Genomic DNA, 26,557 nt, shown 5'->3' on the forward strand with positions numbered 1-26,557 from the left:
GATACATCTTCTCAATACATCACGCTTAATGACACTATTTTCGGAAATTGTCAAATACTGGTCTAATTAAGACAACTGCTTTTATAACACTGCTGGTCTTAATTCCAGCATCTTGTGTAAACAGCTTGACACAGCAATAATATGGGTCATAAAGTTTTGTGTGAAGGTTTCTATAAGACAGGCAGGTTAAATACAGGCCTCGATGTGTTTGTGTGTGTTTGTGCAACGCTCATTACCAGAATAAATGTTGGCATTGTAAGTTTCTGCAAATCATGGATATGTAACATCTGTAAGGTATTATTTGACTTATTGAAACTTTATGCTTCTTTATGTTTCAACAATGCATGGGTTTACTTGTGATTATGTTTATGCACAAAAACCAATTGGTTATGTTGTTCAGTAAAATATTATGTTTTGGCTTAAAATACTTTTACTTTACTTTTGGTAGCATAGTCACATCTGGAAATGCCGCAATGTCTTGCTTAACAGCAGTCTGCAGCCATCCTGTGGTGCCATACACCATCCCCTACACTACACCAAGTCAGTTTACACTAGTAAAATCTGACAAGTTGATCTTACTTAAAATAATTTTGGGAACTGACTGCCTTGAAAAAGTAAAGTAAATACAACTTTAAAGCATAATTTATGTTCATATCTAAGTGTTAAGCTAACTTGGAGTTGAGTTAAATTTACTTAATTTTCCAAAGTTGTCGCAACTTAAAAATAACAAGATGAATTAAATTAATTGTATTAATTTAAGTGTTATCAACTTCAGTCAACCAGTTAGGTCTGAATTAGCTTAATCATGAGAAGGAGGATTTCGCTAATACTGAAGTAAGGTGATTTGCGAGTTCTGTTTTTTTTTTTTTTTTTTTTTTAACATTTTCAGGAAAATACAAATATGACTGACTAGTTTGCAGTCAGCAGAATGCTGATATAACGCACAATAAATTTGGTTTAAGTATCTAAAACTTAGAAAGATTGATATAATTAAACTTGTCATTTTTAAGTTGCAACAACTTCATAAAATTTTAAGGAAACCTTATAATAAGATATGAAGTAAACATAATTTAAGATTAGCAGTTACATGTACTTACATTTTTCAAGGCAACTGGTTTCCTAGATTTTAATTAAAATCAAATTTGCAGATGTTACAGTGCACATGTAATCAGAACTACGTCACCTTAGAAACATCATGAAACAGCTGCATAAGATATATGTGGTTTGCAGAAACATACAATGCTAACATTTTCTCATGGCGACTTGGCTGTGTGTGCTTATGTATATATAGCTTTATATAGCTATATATAGCTTTAGCCACTGTAGGTTTCTGCAGTTAACACATAAGACAAAAAAAAAAAAATAATTTAGAAGAAATTTTAGCAGCTTGGTCTTGTGTTCTTTTCACACCACAGACAGATGGAATCTTTTAAAGGAATAGTGGCACCTTTAGATGAACAGTTTTCCGAACTGCTGAGAAAAACGGTGAAAAAAAAAAAGATCATATGGGTTTGGTTGCTTAGAGGTGGTATGTGGAAAAATACAACAGAATAAACCACTCAGACAAAAAACAGACAGTGAAGGAGAATAGAAAAGAGGTATAGTGATATCTCAGAGGTTAATTAGTCTATTACAGTTATAATCCAAGACATTTTCTCAGGAACAGAGATCCATGCAGTTCATGACAGCTTTAACATTTGTGGTAAAAATCATGCACGAAATGAGATTAAACACAAGCGAAATAAGACAAAACTAACTTTTACCACCAAAAATTAAATAACACCAAACTATACAGCAGGTTGATTGATCCCTGGAAGTCATCATTTGAAGAAAGATGTTGGCACACACTGAGAGTCGGGCCTTGCAAGAAATGATTTTCAGATTAAGTGATGCAGATGGAAGTGGTGTGTTTTTACGCACATAAACACACAGGTGCAGAATTCCTAAGAAAATAAAGTGAATGGAACTTAAAAGCACAGAAACTCTTCCACAGAGAGAATTATATCTATAGAGGGGAAGAACGCTTGCATCCACTGATGCAAAAACTCCCTTGTCCTCCTGTGTTTGTGTGTGTGTGTGCGTGTGTGTGTGTGTGTGTGTGTGTGTGTGTGTGTGTGTGTGTGTGTGTGTTTGTGTGAGTTTATCTGGGCACTGAGACACCGGGAGACAGCCAACGACTGATAAAAAGCTGCTGCCAAGAAAGTCTGAAAAGCTGAGAGATTAGATGACAGCATCTGCAAAAGACCACAGAAGAATTTATCCAAATAGATGCTTGGATGTTACTCTGAAATAAAAAGTGAAGAAAACACAAAGTACCCTGTAAGAATCACACACTGAACCAAGAACAGCGTTCGGGGAAAAGTAGAGTGTGCAGACAGGGATTTGACCCACAGCTCAAACACATTACTGCCGGATAAAAATAGTCAAAAACTACACCAGCTGTTGAATGCTGCATACACAGCATAATAAATCGCATAAATACAGGAAGAGAAAAACCTGAAAACAAGACGGTCATACCCTTAACAAAAATTGAAAAGCAACTCTTTTGTTTTCGATCCCATTTGTCACAGGTTTAACTGAACGATAAAAGACTTTTTTAAGCACAAAAAAGACTTCTCTTAAATTTTTATGTCTTGGGATGGCAACTCTAAAATGTGTTGTTTAAGACAGTGTAAAGGGACTATAAACGACATCTTAAGCTGGTTCACACTACGAGTGATACAGCAACAGGCTACAAGTTAAATTCAGTAGAAGCTGATGACATCAAACTACAAACTGACGCCAGACACTTGCTCTGATGTGCTACGAGTGCCATTTTGTTGCCTCCAGTCGACTTGAGGCGACATAATCCAAAGTGTAAAGTTTGTACACAAATACAGTTTATATTTGTGGATTATTTTGATGCCAAAATGATGCTGAGACCCATTTATCTTTGTTTCTAGAGTTATGTGTTTTTGCAGACAGATAAGGAAATGTTAATAAGTCACATTTCTTAAAGGGAATTTGGTGTAAAATGTTGCACTAAGACCACGATGGGAAATAATCTCAAAAGGAATCTATTTGTATTTGTAGAAAATAGTGACCTTGCAAGATCCCCCAACTTTGCAAAATGTTATAGTGTGTGACCAAAAACCTCACGTTGTTGTCACACCTGAGATGTTGTCAGACTTCAGCCTATTCAAAGTCTTTTCAAAGTCTTCTTGTATATTGTGGGCATAACAGGTCAATCATTTCTTTCTCTGCAGTCACAGCTGTCTGATTCTACAGCTACAAAATGATTTTGGGTCCATTAGCCGACCGTTCCTTTTCAAACAATTTCAAGCATCATGCTCCAACAAAAATTACAGTCATTAAAGCAGGAACTAAATTGTGATTTAGAACTGTTGTTTGTCATTGTCACAGTTTAATTCCTGAAATGACATTTTCATGGTGAACATCATTATGAAGATTCAGGCACATTTTGAAAAGGGCCATCCCACCACTAAAAAAACAAAACAGAAAATTGGGAACTTCTAATACTTTAAAATTGATCTGCAGTTTTCTTTTCACAGTTACACAAGGACACTAAACCACTAATGAATATTTTAGATCCTGTTTCTGAAAGAGGCTCTGAAATTCATCAATATTTATGATAAACTAAAGACATAAAAACTATCTGCATGTTTAGATACCAATGTTCGGAGGGAGAAAAAGTTATTGTTTTTTCTAATTTGAGGAAATTCAGCCTTTAAGTCAAAATCTGGTATGGTGTGCAAGTAAATGTTTATTTTCATTTAAACATGGTTGGACATTACCTGTTTATTTTTTTAAAAGTTTAATTATGGCTGTATACATGCATGACAAGGCTCTTACAAAATGGACTTGTAACACTCGTGGAATATTTGGTCCTTGCTTGCAGAAAAGCAGTGAGATGGAAAATGATGATATGAGGGAAGAAAGGTGCTCTGAGTTCTCTCCCAGGCTGCATCACTGATGAATTTTAAAGCCTGTTTTGCAGTGGAAGGCTTAATTAATGACCGTGAGCACGAGGGACGCCCGCTCCCACCAGTGGATCCCCTAATAAATTTTCTCATATTTCATCATTTATTAGACTGAATATAGAATTCTGCTGCCTGTTTCATAAAGTCCCAAAGCACCTGAGAATACTTGAAAATGACAACACTCGAGGTTGTGACTTAATTTCTCAATTTGCTCAAATGCTGTATGTGTAAACATTTTTCTTTTTCTTTTTTTTTTCCCCCGAAAAATAATGCTTTTGGCAGTTGGCACAGATGAAAGCTGACAATTTTTGGAAGGCTGGCAAATTTTGTTCCCTGCACTGGAAAACAAACAAACATGATAAATACATAAATCAATACACATTTTATTTTTAGACTGATTTGACATGTAAAGAATCTAAAAAAAAGTGGCCTGTTCATGGTATTTTGTGGAATATCAAGCAGATTTTTGTGTTTAACAGATGATGATCAGGTGATAGATTTTTAATGGAGGGTGGGACAGCACATGCTTTTAATATCTCTGTGATGTGCTTCTCTAGTCTGCCTCTCTGTGGCATCATTCAAAATGTAGCTGTGTTGGACGTGTTACAGAAATGTTGCCAGGTCTTACCTAAACAGATTGCCATGGTGTTTAATTTGTGGGTGTTTATTCAAATAAGACAGACAGACATGTAAGATTTCCAGATATAGAAATGGATTACTAATGACCTGTTCAGAATGACCCCAACTATGACTACATAAATTTAAAAGTTATTTTGCTGTTCAGTTTTTACAGACCCGACCGTGCATGAATAGACACACAACAAACCCAAACGCAGCTCTATTGATCACAGTCACCAATGCAGGGAAGTACAGTTTTACAGTTGTTTTTTTTTTTTCAAAAGCTGGAGGAGACCAAGATGGAGCTACAATAAACAAGAACATTGGACTTACATTTGCTAGCTGGGCAGAAATTTTACTTTAAATCAATGATAATGTTGATATTTGCCAGCTCTGTATGTAAGTACGTCATTTTTGGCCCAAGTCCAGCCCATATTTTCTCCCATCTTGTCAAATACCACCACTTTGTCAGGCACCGTTGCAAAGAGGTACCTTTAGTGGTATGATAAGCATCGGGCAGCATCAGTTTGTAATCCTGCTGGGTGGAGCAGTTTGTAACACCATGGACAACTACTGCAGAACAGAGCTGTATAATACCTATGGGATTACAGGGGAGGTGAATGCGTCTAACAAACCCCAGACTTGAACCCTCAAGCTCGCTGTGAACTTCCCCATGTGAACGATAATCCAAACCATGATGTTTTTTCTAAACCGAACCACATGCTTTTATTGCACAAGGAAATAACATAATATATGTATTTTGAAAAAGATTATTCATGTGTAATGAGCACAAACTGTACATTTCTACTGAAAATGGAAGTGTATTTTGAAAAGACACAACGTATGAGTATAACTTGACATGCCTTCCAGAACAGACGCAGGATGGAAGTTGGGATGAAAATGTGTTGGTTATACAGTTTGCTGGCGACTTGTCTTAATATTTTTCTGACCCCTGCTGACCAAATATATTTACTACACCTTAAAAAGTGGGGAAAACTCAAAAGTAATTGTGTCAGTGTTATTGTGTTAATCGCTGCTGTGTAGATACTGGCATCATGTGAAACTAGAAGACCTGAGAAGTGGGGATGGAAAAATGGCATGGTCATGTCGAAGGGGTCCCTTGACCTCAAGATATCTGAATGAAAATGGCTTCTGTGGGTACCCATGGGTCCCCCCTTTACAGACATGCCAACTTTATGCTCGTCTCATGCTGGTTTTGCTGTGATTTGATACCTAATCAAGTCAATCTGGTAAGAATTGCTCCACCAGTCAATATGGTCTACTTTGAAATGCAAAATAATTTAACTGAAAACATGTGATCAAAAAATATGATTAATCGCGAACTATTGAAATTCTGCAATTTATTGTGTTTTTAAAAAAATAATCATCCGACAGCCCTACTCAAAATTCAATGAGCCACTAAATTACATGTTTTCAGGTATTTTAAAAGGATTAAAGTGTCAGACTATGTGTACTTTGTAAATAAAATAACATTTGATGAAATTCTAGTGTATGTGGGTCCCCTTGTGATCTTTTCTTCCAAATATTGCAGATATAAAATTGACAAATTATCACCTCATTAAGTTGATGTGGGGAACAGTTGTCTATTTACACATTCAGCTGACACAGAGCAACATTAGCATTCATGCAGAGTCATGTTTGTTACTTAAAGTCTAGTATTCACTTTCCTTTTAGCTGTTTTGGTGCAGACCAAAACTCATGTGCAGTCATATCTTTTGTGCAAGAGATTTCCGATTTTCTCAAAGAATACATTTCCTCCGTTTCAAATTTGATGTGAAACAACGTTGCCACCTCAGTAACTGTTCTAATCAACAAAACAACATCTAACAAACAATGGTAGAGAACGTTGTATTGCCTTATAATGAGGCTAAGTGATGTGATAATGCAGACTTTGATTAAATAAATCAGGAGTGAAAATGCCCACAACATAGAGGAGAAAGTGCTTGTAAGCGCTTGCTTGTATGAGTGTGTGTGGGTTCATGTGATCACATGTGAGCCTCCTCCTCTTTGAGGATTTAACATAATCCAGGTTGCCAGATTAGAGCAGGTGTCAGAGGGCTACGAGCCGCAGGTTGCCAGATTGGGCTCGGGCTAAGTGAAGTCTGTGGGATCCCGGACACTGATAGACAGAGCAGATAACATGGCGGCTAACACTGGCAGAGAGGACAAGAAGGGGATTTGGAAAGCTGCTGTTGACCTCTGCTGATGGGGTCAAGCTGTTCATTAAAGAAATGGTGGCATGTGCCTTTATCAGTCTTTTCCAGTCCTATCCTCTGATCCTCTTTATCCGCCTATCCCTCTGTCTCTCTGGCTTTCATGTTGAAAAGAGGCCACACATATGGACACAGACACACACAAAGACAGTTATTACACACAAAGACCTTAGCTTCTGCCACTGCTCTCTGGGCTGTTGAGCATTGTTACAGTACATATTCACAAGCCCTTTACACGCCCACGCATACACACACACACACCTCTGTAAAACAACCTTGCCAAGAGCCCTAATCAAAGCATCGCTGTAATTCAAACTACTCCTCTCTTGCCCTAACATCGCTCAGTCACCTCACCATGCACATCGCTCCTCTGCTGCAGAGGGCACCGAAATAAGGGATGAAAGAAAATATAAAGAAAACGTTGCAGAGACTGACAAGGATAAAGAGTTCACATATAGTAAAACTCTTCAGCTATGCTTTGTCTGTGCTCTAACAGAGGCAGCCAATCCTCAAATTTAGCAGATGCAAACATAGATGTAAATCTAGGAAGCTTTGAGGGCAACCAGGTGTTAAAACTTCCCGTACAGCGGCTTCTCTTATATCCTCACTTGTGTTCTACAACCTTACGTCTATGAGAGCTGTGTGACTGAAAGCTCTCATCTTTCTCAGGCAGCTCAAGTACATTTGGAGCTTTTTTTTAAAAGCTGAAAGCAAGTGAAAGTCCCTCCTACACAGGGGCAGAGGGAACGCAGATATGACAGATTGTGATAAAGTCAAAAAACACTCCAACTGCTGCTGCAACTGCTGCCGCGACTGCTTGTAACTGGATTCAGGTAAAAGAGAGAGAAAAAAAAGGGTCCTTCTTGTGCTAGAACGCAAAAAGCCTAAAGGGCTTGCTTTGGCTTTTAGTGTATGTGCCAGTTTTTAATAAATAAACTAGGAACACAGACACTCCTACACACACTGGGATCACATCGTGAAAATAAGAAAAACACTGTAAATCCCTGCTATAAATCGACTCTTTTCAGCCTTTTTTAAAAATGACTTAAAATTCCTTTGACATTCACATCACGGCAACACTAAAGGACTTCTGTGTGAGTTAGTGCACCTTCTTCAGTTCTTCAGAAGCCTTTTTTTAGAATGGGGGGGAAACGTCTTCAAGAAACCTCAACGAGTCCAGTTGCCACTTCAAAAGAAACCTCGGATTACCATGACCTGGACGACTGAGAACCTACATAGACATTGTAACGGGTGGTTAGTCTTGTCAAATAATTGTGATTAGGTTTAGGCAACAAGAAGAACCTAACCAAATGTTTTGGGTTGAAATAAGAATGTAACATGTCGTACATACCTTACGCAATTGCCTATGTCATCTCCTCATAGAGATTACTTAATGCTATACGTTAAAACAAAAACTGCCTCAAAACTGTCTGCAAGCCATTCTTCTTCCATGGAGCAGTTTATACGCTGACAGAGGACAGTTCAATACAAGTGTATGGTGAATCACAGACAGTAAAATATTTGCACGATTTTGGACTCTCCCTCAAAGGTCAGCACTGTCATGATAGTTTGCTATTGGTCAACAGCGCAAAATTGTGTATCACAGTTCACTCAAGTTGAACTTTAAGTGAAACGAGCAAGTGGATGAATTGTCTTTACTGCAAAATTTTGCTGTTCTAAAACTTTAGCGTGACTGGGACTTTTGAAAACAACAGCTTATGAATAACAAGTGCACCAGCTCCCTCTGATTACTGTAAACTGATGATGCCATATTCCTAAATTGTTAGTAGGAAAGAGCATTACTACATATCAACACCCAATGCTCTCAATGGCACATGAACAACTTCAGTTCCATAGAAGCTTTCAGGGCACATCTCTGCTAATGACAAACGTCTGGGTTGACTCCAGCTCTGTTCTAGGTGTCAAATGTCCAATTCAGAAGAAATTTTCATATCAGTTAGATGTCTCAGTCTGTTATGAGATGTAAAATGTGAAAAATAATGGCCCCATGTGGACCCACACAGGTGTTTTCATTTACTCAGCTTGATTAGATCTCCTCAGAGAATGGTGGCGTGTACAGAATTTCTATCAAATGGCAGATAAATCTATAACAATAGACCAGTCAGTTCAGTTTAATCTATAATCACTCTTGCTGACATTTAGATTTCTGTGGAATAAAGGTTAATTTGAGCTCCTCTTCCCACCATAACTGCTTTGAATTGCACTCACTATTTAAACACGCCCTCAGAGGCTGAGACTTCTTATGCAAATCTGACCCCAGCAATTCACATGAACCCTGGTAAATTCAGCAGAATGTGCAATCAACCATAATTATAATATATTCTCCTGTTTTTTGTGCAATCCTTCCTCAGAGGCGTAAAGGTCTGAGTTCGCTACTGATGCGTGAAGTGTGCCTAAGACAACTGGCACACTGTACTTCATACAGGCTGAAGGAAAAAAAAGATTGCCCCTCAAGTGTCTCTGTTAACATGCAAAATTACTCTTACCACTCTCATTTGTTTCAAATTGCATGGGGCAGCTGTTTTCAGCTAAAAACCTCTAAAAATCTCCCATGTCATACTACCTGCTCAGCAACAAATAGTAGACAGACGCACTAAGTGACTGGAGCATTTAGCAGCCAAAAGGTTTGATATTTTCCTCAGGAGTTAAGAGACCAAACCAAAGCTTGAGGAGAGATAAAACTGCACTTAAATTTCTCAGGAAGCAAGTCACATGACACCAAATGAATAATAATGTTGTCTGCTGAAGGTGTACATAAATGTTCGCTGACAGGTTTTCTATATCAGCTTAAGGCAATAGTACTGTATGCCAATGTTGTATTCAAAACCACGACCTTCATGGCCAAAAAAACCCAAGAAAAAACAAACAAAAAATCAGTTATTGTAGGTTTATTGGTTCTATTTTAGAGTTTGAGATCAGTTGATGGTATAGTAGTTTATGTTATATAGCCAACATTGCCATAATTGGACATAAAGTATGTGAGTTAAATATGAGTGCTTGTGTTGTTTATTGAATGCTTTTGAAAGCAAAAGTACTATAAATGGCTCCATAATATTCAGTGATATTTTTTGGATGCACTGCAGCCATGAATAATGCACCTTTCATGGCTGGTTTTTGCCATAGCCACCCTTGATCATCAAACTGACTCTGCTCTAACAGTGATGCACCTGGTGCAAAGGTAAAGGGAGTGGGGCTTTGCAGATTTGTATGTCAACGACAATTGGTTTTCCAGTTGCCACGTAGAAACTGGATCAAATTCTTAATGGCTTGTAAAGCTGGAAGGCGGTCTAGGTCTTGAGCAATGGCAGTAGTAACTTAACAACTTAATATAAACACATTTTCATGACACGGGACCTTTAAACCTGTTTCTGTAAATTTTTATGGACATATAAAGAAACTATGTATTACGTAAATCTGTTCATGGATTTGTGTTGTTGAATATTTCCATCTGTGTTTGTGACCAACTCTGTTTATTTTTTTAATCCATTTAGGGTGAAATGGCTCATTATTTGGTATCCAGACCTTCTCAAATTCACACTTCTGAAATAGAGTTTAGATTTTTCTCACATGTTAACTCACACAGAAACAGAGTCTTGTTGTGCCTTTAGTTTCTTCACAGAATATTTCTCTGTGTGTGTGTGTGTGTGTGTGTGTGTGTGTGTGTGTGTGTGTGTGTTTACCTACTCAAATTATTGATCTATGTTTATACACTTGTTTGAGCTAGATGGGCCTTAACGGGTGTATAACTGCCATAAGTAATGGTGTATAATTATCATAATCATTATTAGATTATTTAATAACCCAAGCTGCTCTTAAAGCGATTCTAGTTTGGCTACAGGGGTGAAGAATGAGAATTGTTTTGAGTCACGAACCTCAACACTTCCAAACACACTAATGTAATAAGTCTTCCGACGTCAATGTGGCGATACACACAGATCCAGCTCAGAGACCAGTCCAACCGGTCCTCAAGTTGTCTTTGTTGCCACTTCACTTTAGAGGTACACAAAGTCCAGAAGCAACTGACATCAAGGAATGTCTAAACATAAATCAGTTTGAGAAGAGGTATAAAGAAATGATTTTCACTAGATATAGGGAAGAAGAGGGTGTCTGACTATCACCGGGTGTTTACTGTTTATTTTTTATTTCTATTCTATTTATTTTGTTATTTATTCTTTTTGTGTAGCCATTAGTTATGTGTGTATATATGTATATATGTTTGCATGTATTTGTGTGCATATATTTGTATTAGTATGTGTATATGTATATATACATACATATCTTGATTAAGTGAAACATAGCTGTCATGATTTGATAAGAATTAAAAAAGAAACTGAGATTATTTTTGATAAGATTTTTATGTCAGCAATTATTTTTTTAATTTTTGAATAAGGTTATATAAGGTATATATAATAATCTGTATTTTCATTAAGATAAATATTTTGGAATTAATTTATATCTTGTAAGATAAAGACTATTGGTAATTAAGATAATATATTAGAAGAAGTCTAGAGAATTAATTATTGTATAGCTTTATATTGATGTGGAAGCTAAATAATTGACTATTATTAAGTTATGGATAAAAGGTGGGATTAAATATGTTAGTACTTCTTCCCACTCCTTTTTGGATATGTGACTCAAATCATGATGTGTTGTTTACTTTTTTCATGTCTTCTTTTGTAATGTATTTTTTATGTCTGTCCAATACTTTATGATTGTTTTTTTTTGTAATGTTTTTTCACATGTTCAGAATAAACTACTACTACTACTACTGTTGTTGAAGCAAAAGTATTACAGTTCTTTGTCATGTAAAGTTTTGCCAATTCCCTAGAGGAAACATTGAACACCAAGGAATATGAAGCTTATACAGTACTATAGGTAAATAAATGAAAATGAAGTTAACCCTTTTCACAGCAGACATTGTGACATGACTTTGCAGAAAAAAAATATTATTAATTAGGGATAAACTCTGTGTATGCTGGCATATTGCATCAGAAAAAAAATCTCTATCAACTTAAAGTGATAGTTGAAACTTTTTGAAGTGTAACGTATGGAGTACTTATTCATAGTCAGTGCACTGGCTACATACAGTAGATAATGGTCAATGCAGGTCTTTATTTTCACCCCTATGTTTACACATGCTTCTCTTGTTTGAGCTAGATGCGTCACAAGTAATGTAACAGCTTATAAAAACCATAATCATTATTAGGCTATGTAGCAATTTGCTGCCCCCTGCTTGTCTCCAGTTTGGAGAAACAGGCTTGACATAGAAGCTAAGCAATGTACTGTTGTGATTGGCAGCAGCAGCAAAGCATTTTTAAGCCATCTAATAAAGGCTCATCAGTGCAAGTGTGCCCTATTTTGAGAACATTTTCACCGCTTTACTTTTCCATTGAGCAGCCCTTACAGGAGTGGAACTGAAAGCCACCAGATTACCATTTTTCATTTCAAGCTGTTTTTCATTGCCTCAACTGATATATTGCTTATGTTATTGTGCCATTTTGGTGAATCTGAAATAACTCTTTAAAACACCAAAGTCACACATAACACAAACAAGCAGTAGACCAGCATCTCCTGTGTTCAGCATGTAAATTGACTGTTTCTGTCAGTGTAGACTGGCTTTTAGAAAATTAAGATGGACAGGTAAAGTGGTGAAATTACTCTAAATATAGCCTATCAGATATGATGAGTGGCCCCAAAAGTGGCCTTTTTTCTTTTTTTTTTTATTAAAATACATTTTGCTGCTGCCCCTATCCACAGCAGTACATTGCTTATCTTCCATGGTGTTACTTCTGTCTGCTTCTCCAAACTGGGGGCGTGCTGACCAGCATCTAGTGTAGGTTATACACTTAATATGAATGAGTACCTCACACAATCCAAATTTTATAAAATCGGAACTATCCCTGTAATATGCAGGCAACACATCATTTCAAACTTAGACCACACAGTAAGTAAAGTAGCAACACACTGAATGACACCTCTTTGCTTGCAGTCAAGGGTGGTAAAACACTCTTACCTTCCAGTGATCAGGAGGAAGAGGGTGAGGATGACGAGGAGGGTAAAGCCACCAACTGCTGCTGTGACGATGACCAACACCTGGCCTTGGTCAGAAGCAATGTCTGAAGCTGAAGGTAGTAGAAAATAAAGGGTGGTTAGGAAGAAGGGAAATGATGTGGAAAAGAAGGCAAAGAAGAAGAAGCAGAGGACGGTGAAGTGAAGAAAGATAAATTCAATGTAAAGAGCATGTATGGATGATAAAAGCAGTGAGGGGAGAAAAGAAGGAAATTAGTCTGGAGGCAGGATAAAGCGAGAAGAAAGAGCAAATTCTCATTCAGTGTCATCTTTAATATTCCTTTCCACCAGGGCACCATACATAGACCATGTATGCTCTCATGATAGGCAGATATTACGGAGGGATGTCTGATCAGGTCTTTGTAATGCAAAAAAACCCTCCGTCAGCTTTCGTACTGGAATGATTCATACGCCTGCTGCTGTTTAATTAATATTATTCATTCATGAAATTGTGATTTAGTCCATGATCATTTGGTTAAATTGGTCCCATTTGATATTCATGATTTTCCCTTTTTCTGTGTCTTGTCACAAGGCTAACGAATCCAAGATAATTGAAAGATGATTGCTATTACCAAACTTATTTCTATAATATTTCACGCTTAATGAATATGAATTGGAGATCAGGGTGTGTGGTTGCTAGCCCAAAGAGTGAAGCTCATGTGGGTTTATACAGTATGCGGGTGTGTTGAGTCACAGACAAGGATGTGTGTGCAGGGTGTTGAGAAATGTGTGTGTGTGAGTGTGTGTGTTTGGCTGGATAAAAGTAATTATAGACCACTCAGAGGGAGGGAGAGTGAATGTGGCTGTGGCCAGATCACACGAGACAATTCTCCCAGACGTCAGCTTCACACACTCTTCACATCACTAACTAAGCAGATGTGTAGAACTGATGCTGCTGTAATGAGGTGTGTGTGTAGCGAGAGAGAGAGACAGAGAGAGAGAGAGAGAAAGAGAGAGAGAGAAGGGCAGCAGAGGACAGGATGAAGAATGCAAGGTGAGGGATGAGGAAAGCGGATGATGGAGGAGAGGTAAAGACAAACAAGAGAGGAAGAGAGGCGGAAGTGACAGACAGATACACAGACAGAGGGAGCACAGGAGACAGTGACTGACAGGCGGACAGACAGACTGACAGGGAGGGGAGAGAGCGACAGAGGCCAAATCTGCTTTCTCTTTCAGATAAAAGGCCAGGCAATACAAAGGCTTGGCCAAGCACCGTCTGATCCGCAGATAAAGCAAAAGCTTTGCAGCTTTGGAAGGGAGAGGGCCACTGTGAAGCCAGATCACCTCGCAACAATACCTGAACCAACATAAAAGGGCAGCTGGACCTTTGTATTTTATGAGTATACTTGCAATAAAGCTACTGTTCAGACACACAAAAAAAACATTGATTCAAAATACGCCAAACATCAAGGCGGTATTGTCGGTCTCCCTTGTTGATTGTGTTCAATTACTCGATTGCCATTGTAACGGATATCCTGACCTTTAAGTAGGTTGAGGGTTTTATGAATCCAATCTATGAAATTCATACGGTAGGGAGGCCAAATGTTCTGACTGCGATGCAGCCACATACAGATTACCAGACAGAGTCCTTGTGAATTTTAGCCTGCCATTAAACAATGAAATCAGTTTTAATCAGAGACATACAAATCTTTCTCTCATTTCTCAGTCTGTTATTCCCTAAAACAGACAACCATTGCTCTAAGGTCTCGTTTCTTTAAAATAACCCCCCTTGCAGTTAGACAACGCAATCCCCAGAATTTTATTTGCATTATATTTTTTCTGTAAACTAAAAAAAAATACATTTGTCAACCATACTGTGGTGAATGCATGGATAGAATAAGGCACAACAACCACTTGGGTATGGGGAAAAAAAATCATGTTTTGGCTTAAAACACCTATATTTAGTGGCACAAAAGCTGCTGGAAAAGCAGGAATGTGTCAGTTAAAAAACACTGGGTTTTGGTGGCTCAAACACTGCATGAACACTGAAACTAACTGAAGGAAGTTTGCATTTATGAAGAAATAGGACTTTGGAAAAAAGGCTTTTTTTGGTATAAAAGGGCTGTCGGAGAAATTTTTTGTCCTGATAGGACTGCAGAATGTCGCTCGCCAAAACAACGGCATGGCACTTAAAATTTAACATTGTGAAAAACTATTAATTTTTACAGTGCTTTAACACATGTGTTGCATTAAAAGGACCAGGTCTAAAATAGCATGTGACTTTCAAATTATTCAAACAGTGATATTTCCTCATGTTTAAGGCCATCACAAATATTTCTCATTACTGCCAAACACCAATTATACTGTCTGAGACATCAGTTTTTTATGCCTTTTTGACACTAATATGTGCAATTCTAAACTATATTATGACCGGGTCAGGCCGTAATTTCCCCCAGTGTTAGAGCGTTCTATTCCTATGTGAATTAACAACTGCTAAGCTTCAGTGAATCAAATGGTACTTAATATACTTCTAACAACGCCCTGAATCTATAAATGATCCAGTTTTTGCCAGCTCTAAACCATGCCACAAGTGTCTGTTATTTCACTGAAAATACTTTGGTTGACTTAAGATTGTAATAAATGTATAAATTTTTTTTAAAAATGCAGTGGAAATTCTTTTTTTTTTTTTTAATGTACTTGGGCCCAAAACTGCTGCTGTGGTTTGGATTCGGGTTGGGCTTAGAAAGAAACTTTGCGAGTGCATGGAAGGTGGTCAGGCTGCATTTTTTGGGGGCTGGTCAAAGCTCTACTGTCAAATAAAGTTGACAGCAAGAACATCATTTAGAATGACCATTGTATGGGTTGGAAAATGGTCAGCCTTAATGTAAATGATGTTGTGTTAGTTTTAAGAGTGCAAATTAATCTGCTGCTGGGATTTAGACAGTGTGGTAATATAGTGTTTGTGATTGTGTGACTGTAAATTAAATATTTCCTTCCTGGGTTGCTAGTTGGAATCCTACTGTGGATGCTCCTGTTGGTGGGCTCATATCCAGGCTTATTATTTGCTGTTGTGCTCTCGGTGCAGGCTGCCCTGAGCACTGCTCCAGGCTACGATACATGAACTTCATCTAACCCTGAACTGCTGCTGCTTCTCCAAACAGGCACCACAAGAAAAAGTTGACAATGTACCCTCTACAAACCACAGATATGTTACATTTGTACATTTCATACGTACCAAATCAACATTTCTGAAGTGACACAGGTCAGATTACATGTAAATAAGCTGAGGGTGTAATGTGGAGGTGGAGGGGATGGGGGATAATGTGACACCAAGGCGAGATGGCTGCCAGGCTGCAGACCACTGTCAACCAACAAACAACAAAACCAGTTACTTCTTACTAAGGTGTTTCTAGCCTTGACTGTGTCACCAAAACTGGGCATTTTAAGCCAAAACATGATCTTTTCCTAACCATTACCAAATAGTATTTGCTCCTGAAAATAACTACACATCAACCACAACGCTGTTGAATGTTGTCTGGAGAAACATACAATATCTGTATTTATTCTGGCAATTGCGTTGACTTCCTGGCATAAGTTGTTATTTTTATCCAAAAGAAAAGGTCCTAACTGGCCTAGATACAGCCAGTACTGATTCTGATTGTTTTTGAGACAGCTGGTGTCTGTTCAGTGTAAACTCATGATAGAAAGCTGACCTTTTCAACCTGCATCAAGCCAACCTGACACTCAGAGTGAGATGTTTTGTTTTCTGCCATTAATTTACACGATTCCTGCATACCTCATCTTAACATCCATCAAGAAAAACTGCTCTTTTCCACCATAACCTAACATAAACCTAATGCCAATCATGATCTGAACCCCAGACCAAACGTCCTAACTTTATTCTAGTTGTTGACGGGATTGAGCAAAACGCTTTAAAGGATTTCTAAACATTTTACTGTGAAAAGTACAAAATGCAAAAACACAAAGACAGATGTATTCCAAACTCTGTAAATGGTCTCAGGTACTTACAGTCCCCTGTAGTTTTGTATTCATATTTAGGGGTGTAGGAACTGTATCCAGCTGGCGTGCGGGTGCGTACGCAGAAGACGTACCAGGTGGCTGGTTTTAAACCTGAGATGATCACACTGGGAGCCTTGGTACGCGTCGACGAGTAGCTCAGCTGCTCGTGTTCCTGTGGGAGAGAGTGGAAGATGATCAAAATAATCTTAGCGATTAAGAACAGGTTTTGTCCAAAAATTATCTCATGACTGACGGCCAGATTTACCTCATTTTAAAACCACATAATGTGTGTGATTACTGTCGCTTTCACTCAGACTGCTGCTGATTGCACAAATAGTGACAAGCGCCGCCTTCAAACTTTATCACTTAAGTGAACAAAAACATAGACTTTTTTTACTACAAATGTACTGCATGGAATTCACAGTCTTAAAATAATGTTGTGCACATAATTTTGCAGAGAGAGCATAAATGAATTGTCTATTCAGCTTTAAAAGGGTTATCATTTGTCCTTAGAAACATATTCGGAGCTCTTTATAATAATATGATGGGTACTATAGACTGTGTTTATGCCTTGGGACCCTTAAACTGCAGGCGGGGGAAGCAAATTTTACTCTTAGGAGAAATGGCTTGGACCATTTTTTGATGAGATGAGAGGAGCTGATGAGGTTTGCTATTATAGAAGCTGATCCAAACTCCATTCTTATTTCTAAGAATTCCAGAAATTGCTGTGCAGCCTTAAAATTGTGCTTGCATCTAAAAAAAACCCCCCCAAAACCCCAAACCCCCCAAAAACTTTTTGTGACATGGGCACTCAACCAAAATTTTGTGTTTGCACTTACATGAATTTTCAAGAAAAACAATTAAACTGAGAAAGCCACACTTTAACTGATGACCAATATCAAAACCATAAATCTACAACCAAATATACTATTTCTATCCAACAATAATTAAAAGCAGTGCAATAAGTTATTTGGATGCACAAACAATCTCTAATGATGCTGTGCAGAAGGGCTTCATTTTTCATGCTTTAGATCTTTTTATTTTAGTAAAAATCATGAATTTTAGCAGGATTTGATCCACATAAGACAGTGTTTTATGTGAATGTTTAATGATTAGACAGCATTGTTGTGCCAGTAAATCAGGAAACACCATCACTTTTTTGGTCTGAGGCCAGATGTTGTTGTTTAACCATGAAGACCTTGAAATATCTGTACAAAGTCTTATAATTCATGGCTCATCAGCAGGTCCGTGACACAAAGGAGGCTCTCAGACTTACTGCAGGATGGCTGACAACCCTTTAATTTACAGTACCAAACATTGATGATGGCTTTCTGCTACCCATGAGCCCTCCTGCGATCATGTAAACTAGCTAACTTGTGCTGATTCACTGTGTCTTCCATATGTATGTTTAACATTAAAACATGATGTATATGTGAAATGTAAATCTTTCAATAGTTATTTTTAATAGCTTAGTATTGTATGTACTATGCACAATAAAAAGGCACTTAAGGCTGCCCCTCATCCTATTGTAGGCCCACTGTAATATGTAAATATGCTGTTATAAATAATGAAATGATGAATTGAGGACCTTTAACATTCTGGCTGAAATAATTGTTAATCAAGTCCCTAAAATCACTATTTCTGCAGCCAAAATATGGATCTACACCAAAAGTAACGCCCTAAATTGTTAGACTGGACATGGACATGAGCAGAAGTGACTGTACCTTCTCATAATATTTGATCTCGTAGTCGAGGATGGGTAGTGTTGTTTGTTCAGGTTGCTGCCAGGAGAGAGCGATGCTGTTTGGAGAGGCCCAGTCTTTCTTCAAAGTCCCAACCAGAGACGGACCTGGTTAAACACAAACACACTGACATCAGCTTCAGTGTCTTTACTATAGTCACAAGAATTCAGTGAATCTGGCCATCTTTGGTGAGTTTCTATGATGAATAAAGTGCATAAAATATTATTATAAAATTATTCACACAGGTGGGAACGCTAGATACTTTTTTTATACACACTCTGCTTTAAAGTGTGTGCAAATACAAACATCACTGAGTTGCAAATCAAATTTCAATTCATAAGGTACCTAATTTTACATTATTGCACAATTTCAGTCCTTTGAATTGCTTTTCTACAGAGACTTAAACAGCAAAAAAACACCCCAAAACCTTATTTTGATACAAACTGAGTGATTTTTGAAGTGTGTGCTTGATGCAGCTCTGTAGGTGCCTCTCAATGCTTATTTAAATGTATTTGAACTGAATCAGCCACACACTTTGTTGACTGTGGATATATTTAGTTGAACTAGAACTTCATCTGAAATTGCAGTTAAGAGCATAAAGTTTTGAATTACGGAAAAAAAGCTTACATTTATAGAAAATTAGGAAAAAAGGATAAGAAAGACATCTAGGGCCACATCCACATAAATGGTTTTAATTTGAGGTGGAGTTTTGAGATGAAAACAATCTCCACACACACGGGCATCGAGAACCCATTCAGGAATAATCTCTAACCACACTAACACACCTGAAGTGCATATCACATGACCATGGGCATGTGCACGCCAGTGTATACAGGAATAATCTGTGGTTGGTTGTTTAGTTATAGAAAATAGCAATAAAATGGTGTTAAGTATGATCAGAGACTTCTTTGCTTGGACCGACACTGAGACAAAAGTACTGAAAGTAACATGAGTATAGGGCAGTGAAGGCAGTGGAGAACCCGGTTTATTTCATTTTAAAGATACACAAGGAGAAAGAAAGGACAACACAAACAATCAAAGGCTAAGAGGCCAATAAGACAATGTTGTTGATTTAGTTTTAATTGAAGTTTGGAAACTATTTGTGTTGTTTATGCTGCGGGTCACTGGCATGGTCCATTGGTAATGGATTAGATTAAAATGGAATTGTAATGTGTCAGGTTAATGTGAGTTAATGCAGCAAGTTGTTCCTTTAATGTCCTGCACTTTGGTTTTGGACCTAATACCTTTAAAATAATGACATCCACTTTAACCCTCTAAAAAATAGCAGAACATTTTTTATTTTTTTAACCATTTCTGAGCTTATTCCTTGAGTCAGTTTCATGCATTACATTTGTATGAGAACACCATATCTGACATTAAAAAACAAACTTCTTTTGTCAATTGTGAAAAATTGCACGCCAAAAAAGAAAACTGATAAGCAGCTTCAAATAATTACTTCAATCTATAACCCATAAAGAATTAATTTTTATCATATCAAGTAGACAAGTTCAATTAACATAGCTGCTTTGAAATTGAGCTGAGAAAACTGAATTCACCAGTTAAAGTCATTGTCAAAAAGTTTTCTTTTTTTTAGTGTATTTAGGTGTTTTGGTGCTCAATGTGAGTTGCAGTGAGTTACAAATACTTATTGAGTATTGTCCACAGGGTGTTTTAGCAGACACTGCGACAGTAATATATTTTGGTGCTATCGTTATATTTTGGTCATTATTACCTCAGAGACAAAATATAACACTTTTACTTAGCATTGTAAAAAATCAAAAACCTAATCTGTCCATATGTCATATAAAGAAGACTGCAGCTGTTTACCTTTCCCAAAATATAGTTTTTATTCCTCACTGCTTTCACATTGTTAATTATTTGCATAACTGCACAAACGTTCACACAGTAAACTCACAAGCAGTTTGCGCCACGCTAAGCTACAGTAAGGTGATGCCCATGTTCACCATTATCCACTAAATATCAGCTAACATTGTTACTGTAAGCATGTTTCATGCTGATGTTCAGCTCAGCCTCACAGAGCTGCACGGCTGCAGCCTCTTAGTCTCGTTGATCTGGGAAGAACCAGTTGACCTCAGCAAGCAGTCAGTTTGATAAGAATGTGCACTGAATACAGAGCAAGGAGTTTTGCTATGATGCAGCCAGTATACAATGAGACTTTATAGCACAACATGAAATCCAACATTTGACAACGTTTGTGCATATGAAACACACACTGTTGATTAACACCTGTCCAACCTCACACATCTATACCGACAATCACTTATTGTATATGGAACTAGGCGGTAGTCGTTTGAAGTAACTGGGAAAAGAGACATCCACACAGCGATTCCCTTCTCCCGTAAGAGGATCCTGTTTTAACTAAAAAGAAGTAACATGTTCTTTTCTTGGACTGGATTGCATTAGCTTTGCTCTATGAATTTCTGCTGGGTAAATAATTGCGCTGAGCTCCCAAGAGAGGTCAGCAGATGTAACTGCCCTGAGAGTCGTTATTGTATATTATATCATCTAATGTTACAAAGCTGACTCATTATGTGGATATAAAATGTAGGCCTGCTTTTCTCACATGTATTCAAGGTAAAATGATGCTACTGACACTATTTTTCATTAATTCTACAGTAAAGTGCCTGAGGAAGCTGTTGAGCTGCTGAGGCCAGGTATTAGGGGAGGCAGGAGGGATCAGGGAAGGGGGTTTAGGGTTTGTGGGCTGCGGAGGAGAATCTTGGGGTCAGGGGTCGGACATGAGAGCTGTGAGCTGTAGGAGTTTGAGCTTGTTAGCCAGAGACCTACTGCTACTAATCTGATAGAGAGCAAACACCTCTGTTCCCTTCATCCCTCTCTTCCTCGCCTCTCTTTTCCTCTCCCACCTGCCTCTTTTTATCCGTTTGCTCTCCATCTGTCGCTGGCGTTATCGCTTCATATCTTCATACGTGGTCTTTAACTCTCTGTCCTCTGCTCCTTCCTTTTCCTGCACATCTCCAAATCTCCCCCTCCCCACTCAGAGTGGGAGGAAATTAGTTTTCAGTATATTAGGAAGCAGGAACTCAAAAAAGGTGAAGAGTTCGAGCTTGGTTGGAAGGGAATTGAGGACGTGGAGATTTAAGGATGGCTTTAAAACGATGTTACGCAGAAGAAGAGCAGAAATACTCAAATTCTGTGGATAAAAGTTGAGCCACAAAGAGGACTCAGACGTGAGTATTCAAAAGACGAGTTTAAGTTTCCTCCCATGGTGCTTGGAGGAAACTTAAATTAGATAAGATAAGAATACAGTTTTAATATCTTAAGTGGTATTGTGATTGTATTTTAGTCTAAAATGTGGTTATGTGCATTGGCAAGAGTAAAATTATGAGTATCTGCAGAAAAGGGATATCTATAAAACAGCTCTCATTTTACGGAAATGCATCACAAACACGTTGGACATGATTCACACGCACAGCTCATAATTACTGTGATTATAAATGACTAAATCATGCAGTTAATCAAGCAACCGACAACTCAGGTTATACATTTTAGCTGGATCAAAATGTGGTGATGGATGAAATAGGGCTGGAGGTGTTAGGTGTTTTCTTCAGCATCCTGCACCTTTACATCAAATGCATTTTAATGCTTGACTTCTCCTTAACAACCTTCAACTTAATAGCCATTTAAAATTTCGTAGGTTGTCTGAAATGTTAGCAAAAATAGAACAACATAATATCATGCGTGAGTGAAAATGGCTAATAATATCAGCATAATCAACAAGCTCAAAGAGCAGGGTGTGTGCGTTTATACACGTGCATGTTGGGATTTACTGTATGTGGGTGCATATATGTGCAAGTTTTATGTTAAAAAAGAGAGAATCTGGAGTAGAAAATAAACCCTCTTTTTTTCCAGCAGCACAATAAGGCAACGCTGCTGACATCTCATTAGGTGTTATTATTACATATAACCTCTCATATGCCCATTTTACTCAGAGCGTGCTCATATCCTCTGCTCCGTCTCTCCTCAGTGGCAGAGAAAATTCATCTCAGGGGGATTTTATCTGATCTAACTCTGTCTAATGAACCACTCTGTTGAAGCTGCTGCGACGTCGCGAGGTTTCCTGCTCTGCTTATGCCAGCTGGGTACAACCGTGGCGGCAGGGCGGTGTGGTGTGCGGCTAGAGTCATGCAGTGGAGGCATCAAACTAAGACACAGCAAGATGGTTGGCATCTGCTGTTAGCATATTGGCCCCTGATAGGGAACAATAAACACAGCCTAAATACAATCTCCCTCTGACTCACAGATTCAAATCAGCCTCCCACTGAAAGGCGCTGCACAGAGCACACTCACATGAGTTGTGAGAGCAAACAAGGGAACACAGTTTGCAGGAAACAAATGCACACAAGACGTGTGCACACACAAACAGTCAAGAGCTGACGCGTGTAAAAACAATATGTTTCTTTGTGAGGCACGACCACTGTCTGGCTGGAAGAAAATAACCGCCAGTGGAAATGTGGCAGCTGTGCTTGCACGTCAAGACAGAACTCATCATGACAGGACACTCAGAAATTCTTATTCACAACAATCGTGTAAAAGCAACAGCTGTTCTAATTGAGCCATCTTTACAACCTAAAGTGTGTTTTATGTAAAGGATTACCAACTGGCTGGTAAACAGAGTTAGTAAACAGTGGAAAGCAGCATGGAGACCAGTGAAAATGCTAACAGAGGTTGTTTCTATTTTATTTATGTTACTAAATTTGAACATTGTTCAAGTGCTGCCTGGACAGAGACGGATCACCCATGGATTGTATTTCCATTACTGCTAATCAGATTTGAGCTGGAGCTAAATACCCATGACTACTGCAGAGTCACTTGTCCTGGGAGTGAACGAGATTGTAACCTTTGTCATTAAATACAAAATCCAGATGTTTTCGAGGGTTTGATTTTTGTTCAGTGGGTAAAAAAGTTAGTGTCCAGGCTGCTTTTAAGTTTTAAGTTGACTAAAAATGAAAAGACAAGTTCAACAACATTTTAACATTTTAAAGTCAAGACAAATTTTCTTTTTTTTTTTTTCAAGTGTAATGTAACAGACCTTTACATAAATACAGTTAGGGGAGAAGAAGCCCTTATAACCTGAAATGACAATAAAAATGCATTGCTAAGATGAAAACTCGTCTACGCAACTAAATATTATGCTTTCTATTGTGGAAAATATTTATCTAAACAGTCATTGCAGACTCGTGACAAAAAAGTATAGACATCATCTGGTGCCATCTTATCACGATGATTCCACTTAGACACAATTTAAGACACCACAGAGTGTCTGTCTTTGTGTGCATTGTGGTTGCACATCACATTACTGTCTCCAGGCATCAGCAAGACACTTTGAGGATACAGGACATGCAGCAAGCGTCTTTAATGATTCTGTATGTGGGTTATTAGAGCTGCAGCATGAAATCTGCCAGAGGAACTCGGGAGCATTGGAAAGCCATTAGAAACACCAGTCAATTACGTTGCCCGATGGATGGATTTTCCAGTCAAGCGTGGTTAAGCTAAACATAAACTAATGGGGAGTCTTTAAATGAGCTTGACCTGCATATGATTTTAATTAGCTTTCCTGCCCTAAAGGCTTCCATTAACTGTTTGAAAAAATCAATAGAGCCAGTATTGATGCTGCGCAAGAGCTTAAACGATGCCCTAACACTCCACTGATTCACTGCTGATAGAGAGATAGAGTGAGAGAGAAACACACATACACAATATAGGTGCTCTTGTTTACAACAGTCATATTGATATGTCTGTCTCTTTTTTAGGTGTCTGCTTGTGTTTGTCTTGCGGCTGACCCAAATTGCTCTCTCAGCTTGCATCTTTGTGGGTGAACAGAATGAAAAGATTTACCGAAACAAAAATACAAGCATGTGCACGCATGCTGCACAAATATTCAGTTCACCTGAATTTGATTTGGTTTGATTCAAATTAGTTCAATTCATTTGACTTGAATTAAAGTGCCGCCTGCCATCGACGAGTGCGTGGCGTGCTTCAGAAACACTTCACAGTTAGTTTCAGGGAACTCAAGGAATGAATGAATTTAAGTTGTCTCAATGTTACCACTGAGACCTCAAGTAAACAGTTGGAGCACCGTCACATTTGTGGAATTACTGTGTGTGTGTGTGTGTGTAAGTAACTGTAGTTTTGTGTGTGCTGCTTTTACAAAGCACAAGACAAAACTAAAGTGACATGGGGTCTGCTATGGGGACTATCATCGTTACCCTTCATTAATGCTGGAGGTCATTCCCATTGCACTTTGGGTCATCTGCTCTCTGCCATGAACTCCATGCATAAACACACAGGGCACATCACAGAGACCTGACTGTCAAACAAACTGTTGGGTCTAAGTCTAATTATAGAGTATAAATAAGTGACTGATCTGCTTAAATCAATCGAGCACAGTATAATTGGAATTGTTGCCTCATTAGCGCTGACCTCTGTGATACCCACCTGAGAATTAGATCTCTCTGCAATATTTGCCTGTTTGTTGGGCTCTCAAGAGAGGTATTTGAGGAATAGTTTCCAGCTTTCTTAGACTTAGATTAGAAGATGATTGATATCTATCGCATGTCTATGTATCCAAGGTGTAGTGTGTAGGATTTAGTGGCATCTAGTGGTGAGGTTACAGATTGCAACCAAGCGAAACTTCAGCAGTGCACAAGCCATGAGGGAAAACTACCATGGACAACACAAAAACAACCATGAATGGCCTTTCAGAGTCAGGGTTTATTTTCTCTGTTCTCGGCTTCTGTAGAAACAGCATGACTGACTCATTGGACAATGACTTGCTCTGTACATTGATATAAATGGCGCACTCTAAGGTAACAAAAATACTACAATTCTTAATTTCAGGTGATTACTAATGAAAGTATAGGGATATTATATCCAATTTCTGCAAATCTATATCCTATACACTGGGCCTTTTAATATAGAACTAGAAATGGGATACAAAGCTGAGGAATTAAGCCAATAAGGGAGTGCCAAAAACTGCAGTTCATTGACTTGCCTTGAGCCTGGCTCCAAAACAGATTAAAGTCCATAAAGCCCATTGTTAAGATGCCCAACTTTACAGATGAAATAAACATGTTTTCAGTGTGGCACAAAAAAATATTTTGGTCTCTATAGCTAATTTTAACACTCGTGACAAATGTGTAGGGGAATTATTTCAATAACTCACCCTTTTACTTTATAAGGGCCAAACTAATGCATCTTTAAGAGCTGGGCCACTTGAGTGACAGGCAGTATATGAGTCATTATTGTCTTTGACTCAGATCCACCCCTCCAAAACTCCAACCCCTCCACCAAAATATGGTCACATCCTGCTCCAAAAAAAACAAGATGCCAACTGAAATGTCGAACTCAAGGCTCCAAATAGCAGTCCACAAACCAAAGGGTGACGTCATGGTAGGTAAGTCCATTATTTATATAGTCTATGGCAGTATCTTGTTGGTTTAATCTGTACAAAAACGTGTAAAAATTACAATTTGTCAGTTTAAAAATAAGGATTCCTCTTTGATGCAGCCATGGGTAGAACTTACTGTGGGCTGAGACAGGGTGATATAGGAGAAGGGGGGATTTGAACCCCCGTTTTTGGGAAACACATAACTTGTCCCCCTTTAATATATTGTTGAAATAAGTGTATATAACTATTTCATATTAAATACTGTAAAAATGTTCCCCAAACTTGTAAGCATAGATGCCAAATAATGTGTTTTTAAGATTCAAAGATTGCACTTTTTATGTACTCTTTAACTGGATAGAACTCCCTTCAGGGATCAGACTGATAGGATGAAAAGTCTTATGTGGATTTCCTGTAACAGAAATTCACATCCTCAAAAACACTTTAATGTAATGTGTGAGTGATAGAGTCATCATCACAGACAATCTAATAAAAGTAATGGTACTT

The 26,557-nt window shown here is 38.1% G+C and overlaps 1 protein-coding gene across 1 annotated transcript in view; it reads right to left on the reverse strand.

Moving 5' to 3' along the window:
* The window catches only part of LOC121948703 (ephrin type-A receptor 6-like), a 212,386-nt gene that overhangs the window by 23,786 nt on the left and 162,043 nt on the right, over positions 1-26,557 (reverse strand). Inside the window, exons 6-8 of the mRNA XM_042494107.1 lie at positions 18,607-18,731; positions 16,892-17,054; positions 12,867-12,975 (exon numbers count right to left, since the gene is read on the reverse strand). Coding sequence (XP_042350041.1) covers positions 12,867-12,975; positions 16,892-17,054; positions 18,607-18,731 — 397 coding nt within the window. The remainder of the gene's footprint in view (positions 1-12,866; positions 12,976-16,891; positions 17,055-18,606; positions 18,732-26,557) is intronic.

This window comes from Plectropomus leopardus, chromosome 10 (assembly GCF_008729295.1).
Source record: "Plectropomus leopardus isolate mb chromosome 10, YSFRI_Pleo_2.0, whole genome shotgun sequence".
Lineage (NCBI taxonomy): Eukaryota > Metazoa > Chordata > Actinopteri > Perciformes > Serranidae > Plectropomus > Plectropomus leopardus.